The 16,159-nt window shown below is 34.0% G+C and overlaps 1 protein-coding gene across 1 annotated transcript; it reads right to left on the bottom strand.

The window, feature by feature from the left end:
* Positions 1-8,981: 8,981 nt before the first annotated feature.
* On the bottom strand, positions 8,982-10,172 carry LOC129322617 (uncharacterized). Its single transcript, XM_054968904.1, has 3 exons — positions 10,033-10,172; positions 9,766-9,904; positions 8,982-9,599 (listed from the first exon to the last, which is right to left on the bottom strand). Exons 1-3 carry the CDS (start codon positions 10,170-10,172, stop codon positions 8,982-8,984), a joined length of 897 nt encoding a protein of 298 aa, XP_054824879.1.
* Between the last annotated feature and the right edge of the window lie 5,987 nt (positions 10,173-16,159).

The following is a 16,159-nucleotide window of genomic DNA, read 5'->3' on the forward strand; positions in this document are numbered from 1 at the left end:
TTGATAGCACCTTTTGGGATCAAAAGCAGGGTATCTCTGGGAATGACACTCCCGTTGTCCAAGACTTTTTGTATTGCGTCAACCATTAGAAGATCAGAGCAATGATTTTAAAGCCGGACCGGACCAGACGGTCGGACCGGTCCGACCGTCGGCCGGTCCACATTCCGGCTCGGCCAGAAGGGAAAAACCGTGTGAGAGGTTGAGCCGAGTTGAGCCGGCCAAAACTGTCAGTTGGGCCGCGAACCGGAGTTGGGCCGCGAACCGGGTCCGGTTTTTAAAAGCTGAACGGTTCTATTTTTTTTTGCCCCATATATTTTAGAAAGAATGCAGAACAAACCACAGAGTCGCAGATAGAGGGATACCGGCACCGCACGCACGCTCACCTCTTAGATTGCAGCTCGCAAGTTAGTCACGGTTTCAGATCTCTCGTCTCTTTGAGCTACAAAGTCACAGTTCGGTACCGATTTTCTGGCTTCTTGTTTAGACTTTCAGATCACTTTCACGATCGCCACATCTGGTTTGGCTTCTTGTTTCAGTTCTCGGTTTCACGGTTTCAATTCAGAGCTGCGAACTGTGAAGTCACGGACTCACGGTCGGCGCATCTGGTAAATTTCTAATTTGGGATTTGATTGAGGTTTCTGTGCTGACTGCTGAGTACTTTTCTTTAATTTTTATCTGTTTATTTTGTTTCTCCATTTTTGATTATTTGCGGTTTTGTGAGTGTGTCTGTGTGTGCATTGACTTCTTAAGGATTGAAAGAGATTTAACAGGAATTTCCAGTATTATGGAAGCTGAAGAGATTGAAAGAGTTGGAAGATTTCGTTTTGTATCGAAATTGATTTTATCCGCTATTTTTTGGGCTCTCACGGGATGTTTTGCCATGGGTAATGAAAGCTATTTTCTTCTTCAACTTCGATTTACATGTGGTCTAAGTGAATTGAATTATCCTTCACTTATAATCTTTCCCTTGGTTACTTCGGCTTCTTAAAAAAAAATTAAAGACCCCCCATTTCATTTTCTCTTGGTTTCTATATAATTCTTGACCCTTGCTGTTATCAATTGGAAAACCGGGAGTAACTTGGATTGAAACTGGATTGAGTTATGTTGTTGTTTGCTTCTTACTTCTCCAATTGATTATGGTGAAATTTCATTGTTATTTAAATAGCATCTCTTGTTGCTAATTTGTTAAAGCAGCATGTTTTATTAAGCTAACATCTGTCCGCATGCAATTCCCTAATGCAGCGGGAATATACTCAGCAGTCAGCACAGAGCCACAGACACATTTTCTTTGAGCTTCGATTTCAAGCTTCCCACTATGACTTCACTGAATTTTTTATTTTTTCCAGAGCTGTGACTTTACTGAATTGATTAGGTCTTTTAATGACAAATCTAAATTTTGCCTTGTAGAAAATGACATCTGAAAATGCTTCAACTACTACATCAACACAATCTGTTAGATCAAAGACAGATCCTACATGGGAGCATTGTGCTGAGGTCAAGCTCCTAGATGGCAAAATTCGCCTAAAATGTTTGTACTGTGCAAAAGAATTTGCTGGTGGAGGGATTCATAGAATGAAACAACATCTTGCTGGAAAGAAAGGGGATGCAATAAGTTGCAAAAAGGTGCCTGCTGATGTTCGCTACCGACTTGAAGAAAATTTAAAGGAGATTAGGGAGAATAAAGGCAAAAGGCAAGATAGTTATGAAGAGGACAATCCATATGGCCCTAATGTCACACCATTAGAAAGTCATGATGGAAATTCAGAAGAAATTTCTACTCCTCAATCTCAAACTCTCAAGGAAATTCAATCACAAAGTCAAACGCAACTTGGAAAAAGAAAGGCTCCTATTGACAAATATTTTGCACCAAGAACAACCCCAGGAGCACAGCCAGGGATACGAAGTGCGCTTGCAGGTAAAGAACCTATACGTAAGGCAGACATGGCTTTTGCTAAGTGGATGTATGATTGTTGTATCCCATTGAATGTTGTCAATTCAGCATTCTTTCAACCTATGATTGATGCGTTTACAGCTATTGACCCTGGTTATAAAGGGCCAAGTTATCATGCCATGATTGATACTAAAAAGGAAGTTCAATTAATGGTTGATAGTTTTAGAAACTTTTGGGATGATACTGGTTGTACAATCATGGCCGATGGTTGGCAAGATCAAGTAAATAGGCAATTGATTAACTTTCTTGTCTATTCTCCTAGGGGAATTGTTTTTATTAAATCTGTTGATACATCAAACATAGTCAAGGATGCCCAAAATTTGTGCAACTTATTCACTGAAATGGTTGACTTTGTTGGAGTCACAAATGTTGTGCACTTGGTAACTGATAATGCAGCTAATTATAAAGCTACTGGGCGGTTATTATGTGATAAATTTCCTTCTATTTTTTGGTCTTCTTGTGCTGCACATTGTTTGAACTTGATTTTAGGAGATATCGATAAAATGGATATTGTGATTGGCTTGGCAACACGTGCATCTATGGTGACAAAGTTTGTTTATAATCATGCCTTTTTGCTTGCTTGGCTGAGAAAAAGAGAAGGTTGGACTGAAATTATTCGCCCTGGGGTGACACGATTTGCTACCACTTTTATTGCATTGAAAAGTATTCATGAGCATAAACATGATTTGCAAGCCTTGGTAACTAGCAAAGTATTTTTAGATTCTAGATACTCAAAATGAGAAAAGGCAAAGGATGTGACTTTAATAGTGCTAGACAATCAATTTTGGAATGATTGTAAAATTGTAGTCCAAATTGTTTCACCACTTATTCGATTGTTGAGGATTGTTGATGCTGATGAGAGGCCTTCACTTGGGTATGTATATGATGGCATGTACAGGGCAAGAAAAACTATCAAGAATATATTAATGAATAAAAAGCCCTTGTATAAGCCTTACACAAGGATTATCAAGAAAAGGTGGGATTCTCAACTTCGTCAGAAGCTTCATGCAGCAGCTTATTTCCTAAATCCTGTGTTCTTTTATGATAAGCAGAGCTTTTCTAAAAAGCCAGAGGTTATGGCTGGATTTCTTGATGTTTTGGATAAGACAATCACTTCTAACAAAACCAAGTTTGTGCAAGAAAGTTTGTTGTATCAAGATAGAGTTGACAGCTTCGGTCGTTCCTTGGCCATTTCATCTATAAACTCATTGCGGCCAAGTAAATTTTAATGCTTTTTTCATTTAACTTTAATAGTTTTTAGTTTTTATAGTTCTTACTTGTGTTTATCTTTGATGCTAAATTTTGCAGATGAATGGTGGAAAATGTTTAGTGATAGTACACCAAATGTTAAAAAATTGGCAATGAGACTCTTAAGCCAAACTTCATCTTCATCTGGTTGTGAAAGAAATTGGAGTGTTTTTGAAAGAATACACTCTAAAAAAAGGAATAGGTTGGAGCATAAAAGGTTAAATGATCTTGTGTTTATTCATTACAACCTTCATTTGAGAAATAGGTATATCATTTAATTATAGCTAAACTTTGTTTAACATGAGTTTAATTGTAAGTTAACTTCTAAAATTTTAATACTTTGGTTATGTGTTTTAGAGTTTATAACAAGAAAAGATCTTTTGATCCTATTGATTATAAAAGTATTGGTGACATTGAGTATTGGATCATGGAAGATGAAGATTCTCCCACCCTTAATTATGATGAGATGGAAGAAGCTATGCTTTATGATGATACAATAATTCCACAAGTTTCTATCAATCAAGATGAAGGTTTGATCTTTGAAATTTTTTAGTATTTAGTCATGTTATTTTTTTCTTATAATATGTGTTACTTATTAATTTTAATATTTGATTTGTTACATTATTTAATAAAGGTAATAATGAAGGAGGAGGCAATGAGGTTCCGTCTGGGGGTGGATGTTCAATCATAGAAGGACTTGATTTGAGATCTTTTGCCCAAGAAGATGTTGAAACTTATAGTTATGATGATTTACGGGAAACTCATGCTTGGCTTAATCAGGATCCACCAATCTTTGATAAGTCATGAATAGATAAATATGATGTTATGCTTGTTTAAATTGTTGGTGTGTTGTGTTGTATTGCCTTGTTAGTTGTTATTTTGTCATATGTTGAAGTTGAAGTTGACTATTTATCTTGATATTTTAATTATTTGATGTTTTGTTTATATTATTTTATAGATATATAATTTTTAAATTTAATTATGACGTTACCGGTTCGACCATTGGTCCAACCCGGTTGGACCATGCGAACCACGGACCGCTGTCCTCTCCGGTTCAATATCCGGTCCGGTTTTAAAAACATTGAATCAGAGGGAGTGTTTAAAGAGAAAAGCCCCCTTTGAACGAAAAAAAGTCTGAACATTACTCCTTCCAAAAATATATTTAATATTTTTTAAAAATATATTTTATTAGGGGATTATTAATAATGTTGTCAATTAATTAATATGTGACCTGCTAAATAAAAATAAATATAAAATAAATTTTTAAATATTATTAACTAGCTTATGAAATGTAAATCAGTTAACCTTCTAATTTTTAACAGAGTTGTACACAACAGTATATGTATCTTCTTTTTTCGTGGACTAACTTTAATGGTGAAGGTGAGGGTGAAAATTAAAGCTTTCAATGGTAATCAGAGTGACAATCAATCATGCGACGGTTGCTGGGATCTTAAATATCAAAATCCAAATATTATACTCAATTAGTTAATTTTCAGTCACATTATTAACTTTTTTATTATACTTCTTTTATCTTAAATTATTGAACACTTTTAAATTTTTTTATTTTAAAATATAAAATACTTTAAATAAATTAAAATTTTATTAAATGCATCAATTTTAATATTATTCTTTCTCTCTTTATAATTAATTTTCATCCCTTCTCTTTTCAATATATTAAATGATGGGTATTTATTAAAAATTTATATTTTTATTTTGAAAAGATAAGATTGTTAAATGTATTTAATAAGGTTTATTGATATATAAAATTTTATCTAAAAGTGTTTTATAATTTAAAATGAAGAGAGTACTTTTTTTTAATACTCCCTTAAATGTTAAAGAGTGAGAGATGTTAAATATATGCATGGGAACAAAACCAAGATCTTATTAAATTTTTATACATAATTAATTAATTTTAAATTTTTTATTGAGGTAAAATATGTTATAATTAATTTATAAATAAAACCAGAGAAATAATAAATAGAGGGAGCATATTTCAAGAAGAAGGTAGAGGGAGACGCAGATTATGATTTGTGTGTAATGGAAAGGAAATTTGAAAACTACCACCTTTCTCTAGTTTGGAATGAAGGAATAAATTGGAAAGGAATGTATAAAATACTTGAAAGACTACGATACCCTCAAATGTGATCCTATTAAATAAAAAATAAAAAACTTTGTATAATCCAATTAAAACTGATCCTACGTTTTGCGAGCTCATGCCCGTTGGGAAAAAATTAATGATTGTAGATAGTGAAGAAGTAGAATAATAAGTTAAGCTTCAAAAAATCACGTGTCAATGTAACTATCTGTATGATCAATAAACTGATCCAAGAGATGAGATCTGAAAATCTGGACAGTCAAGATTTAAAACATTATTTTATATTAATTTATTAAAATAAAAATTTATAAAAATTATAAAATAATTTTAATTTAGAAAATTTAATTTAATATTTAAATTTTTATAATTGATATATATTGATTATCTATATGTACTTTACATAGTTCAGATATAATATTTGAACTGTATAGAGTACATCTGAAAAATTTAAAATATTAAATTATAAAAATTTTAATATTAAATTAGAACTTCTAAATTAAATCTAGATTAAATTAAAAATAAAAAAGTTATTAAAATTATTTTATGAGATGAGTAGGGAAATCATTCCTGATCCATTTGACATACTCTCTCCCTGTTTTTTTTAAATAAAAAATAATAATGTCATTAAAAAAACTAGAATTTACAATTCATGAGTAGTAAAATAATCTAAAGGATGTTGGTAAAAAAAAAATACTAATCTAAAGGACAAAGAGGTAAGAAAAGAGAAAGATCATATTTCTCCTTCTGATAAAAGATAAGATAAAATTTAAATTTTTTTTTGGTCCTAAATATGAGATAAAATTAAAATATTCAATATGAAATTTATTAATTTCTTTTTATATTAAAAATTGAATGGAATATTGTGATTGGTTGAGATGGAGATTAAAATATAAAATATAATATAGGGCAATATTAAATTTTTTTATTATATATATTATTTTATATAATTATAGTTAGAGTGGTTATAACTATTTTATTTTTTGTTATTATTTTATTCTTTGATAGATCTTTATTTTATTCTCTAATAAATCTTTTTTCTTTGTATAAATATATCTCATATTGAAATTAATAAGATAAGTCACTAGTTTTACAAATTGTATTATGGTACCAGAGCCAGTGAAATTTCTTTTTTATTGTTTTCCCTCTCTGCTTTATTTGGTGCTTCTGGAACCTTATGGAACTTGATCCCATCATTCTGCCTTCCACCATTATGACTACTCTGGATGCTTTTGTGCCTACTAATAGAAATGCTTAGTCTTCATCTTCTTCTTCTTCTTCTGCCTCTTTGCCATTCACTCAAGGTCAATACAATAAGCTTCTTGCTTTAGTGCAAGCCCCTACACCTGCTATTTCGTTAACTCCTTTGGCATAAGTTAATCCTGTGACTTCCTCTCCTTCTTTTAATGCATCTTTAATATCAGGTATATCTCACATACTTTCCTTTAAATGTCTTTCATTTGCTTGGTTCATTGATAGTGGCGCAATCGATCATATATATTCTTATATTGATTGTTTCTCTGAGTTAGTTTCTATTTATCCCATTTTTTTTAGTTACCTAATGATTATGTTGTTCAAGCTCATCATTTTGGAACCATTTATCTTTCTTTTAATTTTTGTCTTACTAATGTTTTGTTTATTCCTCAAATTGACTATCGTTGTATTTTTGTTTCTAAACTTAATTAGTTTTCAACTTCATTGTTTCTTAATCCTCATTGTCACTCATTGTTTCATTTAAGCCCTAGACTCTTGAAAGATGATTGGTATAGCTGAGGTTCATAATGGTCTTTATGTTCTTCAAGATGATGTAAGTAGGTTCTCACCTTCTTCAGTTTCTCCTATTACTTTACATTCTAAATTTGTATCTTTTTTTTGATTTGTGGCATCTTAGATTTGGACATGACTCCTCTATTGCTATTAGTATTCTAGGTCAGAAATCATTTTCAATCACTTGTAAACCTACCTTAAATAAAAATTGCAATGTTTGTCATTTTGCCAAACAAAGAAAATTGCCATTTCTTGTTAGTGTTTCTCATACTACTCTTCCTCTTGAACTTTTATATATTGATATCTGGAGTCCATTTAATAACGCTTCTGTTCATGGCCATCATTATTTTTTAACTATTGTCAATTATTACTCTCGCTTTACTTAGGTCATTTTGATGAAATTAAAATCTGACACTGGAACTCATTTGGAATGCCTTATTCTATTTCAAGAAAATCAATTTTCTTTTCCTGTAAAAATCATTTACTTGGACAATGGTCCTAAATTCCTCATGCATTCATTCTTTGATTCAAAAGGCATTTTTCATCAAATAACTTGTGCTAAAATACCTGAACAAAATCGTGTTGCTTGAGCTTTATTGTTTCAAAGTCATTTATCTTTAGCTTATTGGTCTTATGCTATTTTACATGTTCACATCATTAATCGTTGTCCCACCCCTATTTTGCAACAGCAAACACCTTATGAACTCCTTCACAACGTATTCCCTGATTTTTCTAATTTTTGTGTCCTTAGTTCTCTTTGTTTTGCTTTCACTTCTGTTTCTCATCATACTAAATTTGATCATTGAGCTAGGAAATGTATTTTTTTTAGTTTTCACCTTGGTGCCAAAACTTTTGTATGTCTTGATTTACATTTTCACGATATTTTTATTAGTGAGCATGTCATTTTCTATGAAGTTGAATTTCCTTTTTCTCCATCTTTCACTTCTTCTCCTTCTGCTAACTTTCCTTAGCCACAATCTACATCTCCCCTTGATTATTTTGATCCTTTTATCATTCAATCCTCCTCCTTTACTTCTGCTATTTCTATTATTCCAAATTCTTCAGCTCCTGTTTCTCCTTCCTCTTCAAATCGTTCTTTTGCTGGTGTCCCTTCTTCATTTTACCAAATATATTGACTCACTGGTTTGTTTAAAATAATATTTTTATTTATAAATTTTAATAAAATGATAATTTTTTGAAATATTTATTTCATTCGCATTTTAGTTTACGGCCAAAGCCTTCCCAATCCTTTTGAATTTCTATGGGTTAGTGATACCTTTAATCTATCCAAAAAAAAAAAAAAAGTCTTGGCATTAGGTGATGTGCACATAAATACTTTGTGGAGAAGCTCATTGAAATTTTCATTAGCAATAATCACCACACTAGTAGTGTTGATATGCATGTGAGGTGAGCTGTCTTTAATGTTGTCGGCAGTGATAAACAACTATATATGTAAGTATATAACTACTTTAAAACTAACTAATTAGGCATAAGCAGATGAATATGTATATATATATATACTCTTTTTAGCCTTTATTACCTGTATATATCTTTTAATAAAGATAAAAAGAACTTTTTTTAATAATTTTTTTCTAGTATTAATAAAGGTATAAAAGTAAAAATAAATATAAAAAATAATGAATTGTCTTATAAATAAAATTAAAATTAATTTCCTTTTTTCATCTTATAAATAAGATCAAAAGATTATCTTTCAACTTAATATGAAAAGGTTATGACACAAATCTCCAAACCTATGCGCTTGGTTGGTCTTAAAATAAAAGCAACTGGTTTACACACGTCTACGATTCAAGAGGGAAATTTTCTATTCAATAGAAAATTAGTACATACAGTATTTCACACCAATAAAAAAGAAAAAGAAAGAAAATACATATGGCTGTAAGATGTGGATTACGCACACAATATTCATGGCCACTTCTGCACCTTCTTGTTTAAAATGCCGCGACCATAAGTAGACGTAATTATTTCGACAAGGAGAGGGAATTGTAATAACACAAAAAGGACTACTTGAACACTAGTAAGCATAATAACAGGAAAAAAAGCTCCTAAACGGGATGAGTTATGCTCCAACATGATAATCATTGTTGCAGAAAATGCAATCAACATAGTTGCAATGGAGAAAAAAAGTGTAGAAAGGCCCATGATCAGCTTTTTAGGCAAGGAGTGAAGGAAGTCTTCTTCTGTATAGCGTGACGTAAGGATTCCTAAAAATGTGAGCATAGAAGTGATAGAAGCAAACAATGACAATGCATCTGAAATTAAGAAAATTTTGAACAGCTTTTCTTTCACGAAAATTGGGTACCCAGAAGATTGATCATATCCTCCTGGAACTGTATAAACTGCAGCAAACATGACGGTCGTGATGAGAGCACCAACAACTGAGCAAGAAGATGCAGTAACTTTCATCCATTTCTCCCCTTTATTCCTCAGTTCTTCGTGGCTTATTTTGAAATAGTCCAGAGGAGTCAATCCATTAACATTATGACGAAGCCTATTTCCAGGATCCATCACACTCTCTACAACCTATGTTAAAAACAATTCTCATCTATTGCATCTAATTAAAATCTTTGATTTATCATATCTTTTTACCAATATATAAAGTATAAACGTGTGTATATGTTTGTTATATCTAGGCCAACAAAATCATTAGAAAATCCTCAAAAGCATTTAATTATATTTCACTTCTAACCTTGAACCACTGCATTTCTCTTTGCAATCGCAAAGTAGCACCGGATATGTGATTGAGTCTTGAAGCAGGAGCTAACATGGCTGCCACGTGCAGCAAAGTATTATTGTCAGGGGAGAAAACGAGTGATGATACTAAATTCCTAAATCGAAACCCATAGAGGAGGTTGAAAATCTCAGCTTGACGATATAAAATACTAGAGAAGAAAATGTGACCAGCGAGATTAGTTCTGGGTTTGATTTCAATACTCGTAACAAAAACTCAGCTTGCCCATCCTGAGCTGCAACTCTCAGAGCTACTGCAATTTGGCTATTTTTCTTCTGATCCAGAAATTTTAGATTCTCACAAACGAAGTTCAAAATTTCAGCCGCTTGTTCATGTTGCAGCTTCATCTTATGGATTTCCTTCATTCCTGGGCAATTGTTTGTCGGCTAAATACAACTTAATGTTATAGTTTTATTATCTTAATCATGAGATCAAAACAATAAAAGAAACGGATATTCAAGCTTGGGGAACTTTTTCGCATACATACCTGACAAATTATAGATGTGGGAGATGAGCAAGTGCAGTAGATTTAACCCTGCTGAGATGGAATTTAGTTACAGTCTAATCATTTCAAAGGATTACACGCACAAGCACACAGAGGATCTGCGTGCATATGCTTGTTCTTTTTGTTATGTATAGGTCTAATAATTTAAAAAAAAAATGAGAATAAAATCTTCTCAAATTATATAAATAATAATTTAGTTTCTAGAAATATCATAATTCCACTGAAATATTTAAGAACTTCTGTGTCAATAAATTTTAAATTGAAAAGATCATTTTATCCTTATTGACAAGTTATGATTTCTTATTTAATTTTTATGATTCTTTGAATAAAAATTATTATTCTTTAAACAAAAATTATGATTGGGGCTTGTTATTTTGAGATAAAAATTACACTTGACAAGTTCTATTTTTTTGTTCAATTATTTCCATTCACATAATAAAAGTTATTATTCCTTGATATTTTAAAATTCGCATAACAAAAATTGAGCAAAAATTGTGATTGAGATTTATTATTTTTAATAAAGATAAAATAGTCTTTTTATTTTAAAATTTATCGATACCAAAACTTCTAAGGACTTCAATAGAATTATAGTATTTTAAGAGACTAGAGTGTCATTTATATAATTCGAGAGGATTTTATTGTCATTTTTTCAATAATTTTTTTAGGACAAAGCTAGCTAGGTTCGACTTAAATACCAACATTTAGCATCTCATACATAACTTGAGCTGGACTTTTCATTATGCGGATCATTAAGCTACCTTACACAAATTAAATTTCAAATTATACATTTTAAAAAACCAGATTTTTATGCATGATAAAAAAATAAAAAAGTTACATCTTTTAATCTACATTTTGTTCTATTTGTCATACTACTTGATTTCATCTTCTAATTAACGAGGGATAGAGAATATATATAGTACCTAGGGATAGAGAATATATATAGTACCTCGGGCCCCGTTACTCTCGCTTTCTCGTTTCATGTTTACACAAGACTGCTCAGTGGCAGTAGTTGATGGTGTTTTGGTATCTTCCACCCAAAATGTGATCAAAGAAATGGAGACATTGAAATAGAAAATGGCAGGAATGGAAGCTAATGAAGTTGCTGAAACGTTCCTTATTTAAAAGCATTCAAAACCCATTTGTAACCTGTGAAACCCCCATTTTAATTCTGCTGTTTTGTTTCTGTCTTCGTTTGGCCATGATTCTAGTATAAATAGGCCATGGATCCAGTGTAATAAGGAGCTAAGTTTGAAAATAAACAAGAGTGCATTTTTTCCATTCGATCTCTGTGCCATTTTAGTATCAGAGCAGGTCCAGAGAGCGAGAGAGTGAGTTACAATTGAAAAAATACGCCGGAGAAGAGAGAGATTCAGTGGAGGAGTCCCTGACGTCTTCGCGTTTTGCAATCCAATCATTTTCTTAAAAAACTAACATCACCATCGTGCTCAGGAGGTCCGAAAATGTGGAATAAGAGGTTCCCCATCACTGGAAAACCACACACTCGTTGTCACGCGCCACTGCCGGAAGTCCACACACCTCGTCGCCGGTCCACGTGCCGTCACGCGCCACCCAAAGGTTGAAGACGCTGACGTCATCAGCCACGTCATTGTTCTGACCGGTCAACGATAGGTCAACCCAATAGTCTCTGCCACGTGTCATTGTAGCCACGTCACTAAACCTAGTCAGCCTTATTTTCATAATTATATTTTTACCCCAAATCTTTTGGTAATTATATGTTGACCCCTTAAGTTTATGAAATTTCATATTGACCCCCAAAAGTTTTGAAATTCCTTGTTGACCCCTAAACTTTCTTAAAATTACATTTTTGCCCCTTAATTTTACCTAAATTCCATTTTTGACCCCCTATATTTTCCATAAAATATAGTTTGACCCTCCCATACTTCCAAAATCCCCATTTTTACCCTTAGACTGTCTAAAATTCTCATTTTGCCCATATACTTTCCAAAAATCCCATTTTGCCCCTATATCCTTTCAACGTTTTCATCTGCACCCTAATCTTTCCAATATCCCTAGCCTTGACACCTATCCAAAATGCCTCCAAGACACAAGCATGTGCACGAGGTTGAGATAGAAGAGATGAGACATAAGATACGAGAGTTGGAAGCTACTGTGGAATTGCAGCAAACTCTGTTAAATAACAACAGAGAAAACTTAGAGGGAGATTCGGGAAACAGTAGGTCGTCATCCACTGACAACCGTCACCATCCACAATAACAACAATTCTGCCCTAATGACATCAAGGTAGACATTCCTGAATTTGAGGGAAGACTTCAGCCAGACGAGTTTGTAGATTGGCTACAAATTGTTGAAAGAGTATTTGAATACAAGGAGATTCTAGATGCACAGAAAATTAAAATTGTTGCCCTTAAACTTAAGAAACATGCTTCTATTTGGTGGGAAAACCTCAGACGGAAGCGGGAATGTGAGGGAAAGCGCAAGATTGAGACTTGGGAGAAAATGAAATGCCAGCTCATCAGGAAATTTCTGCCAGATTATTACTACCAAGATAATTTTATCCAGTTGCAAAATCTTAAACAGAGATCTTTATCTGTAGAAGAATATACTAGAGAGTTTGAACAATTCATGATGAAGTGTGATATTCAGGAGAAGGAGGAGCAAATAATAGCTCGGTACCTTGTAGGCTTAAACACAGATATCAGTCGTCTAGTCCAGCTTCAGCAATATTAGACCTTAGATGATGTCATCTGTCTAGCCATGCGTGTTGAGAAACGGACGCCCAAGAGATCTACTTTCCAGCCTTCGTCCTCTAGGGGTTATTCAAAAGGCCATAAGGTGGAATTTCAGCAGACCAACTCCTCAAGCAAGCCGCAATCTACTACTATGTGCAAACCACTATCCAATGCTGCCAAGGAATCTAGCTCTAAAGCAATCAAATGCTTTAAATACTAAGGATTTGGCCACATTAATGCGAATTGTCCTACTCGAAGGGTTGTCACTGTTAGGGAAGGACCAGTGTATGAAGCACTTGTAGAAGACGAGGAGGACGCTGAGTTCTATGGCACTAATCCTGTATATGACGAGGAGGTCACACCTGCTAATCAGGGGAAAGTATTGGTGCTTAGATAAAGTTTGCATACAATAGTAGTCAAAGAAGAACCTTGGCTACGACGCAACATTTTTCACACTCGTTACACAACCTAAGGAAAGTTTGTATTGTCATCATTGACAGTGAAAGCTGTGAAAATGTAGTATCTAACTACATGGTGGAGAAATTGAAGTTGCCAACACAAGATCATCCACAACCTTACAAGCTTCATTGGCTCAACAAAAGGAATGAGGTAAAAGTTTCTAAACAATGCCTTGTGACCTTTTCTATTAGGAATCAATATTATGATGAAGTTTTATGTGATGTTATTCCCATGGATGCATGCCACCTTCTCTTGGGGAGGCCATTGCAATTTGACTGACATACTATTCTTTTACGAAAGATGGTGTCAGGTTCATACTAGCACCTTTACCACCCAACAAGATTAGCCAATCTTCAAGAGAATCTAGTGCCTCTAAGCCATTAGTATCTTTGATAACTAAGGAGGAACTCAAGGTGTTGAAATTTAAAGCCCAAATGATGAGCTTTATATGGGTGCTTGAGGTAAACGACGAGTCAACCAATCTATTAGGAGTCATTCTGCTATTGTCAGAATTTCTAGATGTAATATCTAATGAGATACCACCAGGGTTGCCTCCTATGCGAGATATACAGCACGCCATTAACTTCATTCCAGGAGCAGTCATTCCTAATAAGCCTGCTTACAGAATGAGTGCCCAGGAGCATGTCAAAGTCCAACGGCAAGTTGAAGAGTTGTTGAAGAAAGGGTTGGTTCGAGAAAGTGTTAGCCCTTGTGCTGTACCTATTCTTCTAGTACCTAAGAAGGATGGGAGTTAGAGAATGTGCATTGATTGTCGAGCCGTTAACAAGATCACTATTAAGTATCAATTTCTGATACCTCAGCTTGATGATATGCTAGATCAATTGCATGGTGCCACTACTTTCTCCAAAATTGACCTTCGAATGGGTACCATCAAATTAGAATTCGGCCAGGAGATAAGTGGAAGACCGCTTTCAAGACCAGAGATGGCTTATATGAGTGGAATGTGATGCCTTTTGGGTAAACAAATGCCCCTAGCATATTTATGCTCCTGATGAATTAGGTATTGAGACCCTTCATTAGTAAATTTGTTGTTGTGTACTTTGACGATATTCTTATTTATAGTAAGAATCAAGAGAAGCATTTAGATCACTTGCAGCAAGTTTTGCAAGCCTTGCGTGAACAAAAGCTTTATGCAAATCTCAAGAAGTGCACCTTCCTCACCAGCGAAGTTGTGTTCTTGGGTTACATCATTACCACAGAGGGTGTTCGTGTTGATCCAAGCAAAGTTGCAACCATTGACAGCTAGCCAATTCCAAATTCTATCTAGGAGATTCGAAGATTCCATGGACTAGCTTCTTTCTACAGGAGGTTCATCCATAATTTTAGCTCAATTACTGCACTACTTACAGATTGCACTAAAGGAGAGAAGTTTCAGTGGACAGAGCAAGCTCAGAAAAGCTTTAAGGAGCTTAAGAAGAAGTTGATTGAAGCTCCAGTCCTAGCTCTTCCTAACTTTGACCAAGTATTTGAAGTTAGCTGTGATGCTTCTAACACCAGCATTAGTGCTGTCTTAAGCCAGGAGGGCCATCCCATTGCCATTTTTAGTGAGAAGCTCAATAATACCAAGCTTAGATATTCTACCTATGACAAGGAATTATATGCCATTGTTCGAGCTCTCCAACATTGGAGTCATTATCTCCTGAATAAATAGTTCATACTTTTTTCTAATCATGAGGCTCTCAAGTATTTGAATTCCCAGTAGAAGATCAGCCATAGACATGCCCGTTGGAGTGAACTCTTATAGTCTTATACATTCCTTATCAAACATAAGGCTAGAACTCTAAACTCCATAGCTGATGCCCTTAATCATCGCCATGTGCTACTTACAACACTGCAAACTAAGGTTGTTGGATTTGACCTTGTCAAAGAGTTGTATCAGGATGATCCTGATTTCAGAGGAGTGTAGGAAGCAACTGTAAATCAACCTTTCTACTAGTTCTACAGACACGATGGGTTTTTATTTCTAGCCAAAACCCTCTGTATTCCATAAGGTTTCTTGAGAGAAGCCATAATTTGGGAAGCACATGACGGTGGATTAGCTGGATATTTTGGACGAGATAAAATAGTTGACCTAGTAAAGGAGAACTTTTACTAGCCTTGACTTGAACAGGATGTCAATAGGCATATACAAAGATGTAGAATTTGTCACTTAGCTAAATCCAAGGGACAAAATACTGGATTATACATGCCTCTGCCAATTCTAGAAGCACCTTGAGAAGATATAACTATGGATTTTGTTCTGGGTTTACCACGGACTCAGAGCCAAAAAGATTCTATCATGATAATTGTGGATCATTTCTCAAAAATGGCCCATTTCATTCCACGTCAAAAGACCAACAATGCTGTTTAAGTAGCAGACTTGTACTTTAAAGAGATTGTGTGTCTTCATGGCATTCCTAAAACTATCACTTCTAACCATGATGTGAAGTTTCTCAGCCACTTTTGGCGGACGCTATGGAAGAAGATAGGAACTAAGCTCCAGTTTAGCAACACTAGTAATCCCCAGACAGACGATCAAACTGAAGCTATAAATAGGATTCTTGGTAATCTTCTTCGTAGTTTCGTGGGGAAGAATTTGAAGAAGTGGGATCTCATTCTTGCTCAAGTTGAGTTTGCTTATAATAACTCTGTCAACCAAGCAACTGGGAAGTGTCCG

The sequence above is a fragment of the Prosopis cineraria genome, unplaced genomic scaffold (genome assembly GCF_029017545.1).
Source record: "Prosopis cineraria cultivar Desert tree isolate PC_DT_omini unplaced genomic scaffold, ASM2901754v1 PC10, whole genome shotgun sequence".
NCBI lineage: Eukaryota > Viridiplantae > Streptophyta > Magnoliopsida > Fabales > Fabaceae > Prosopis > Prosopis cineraria.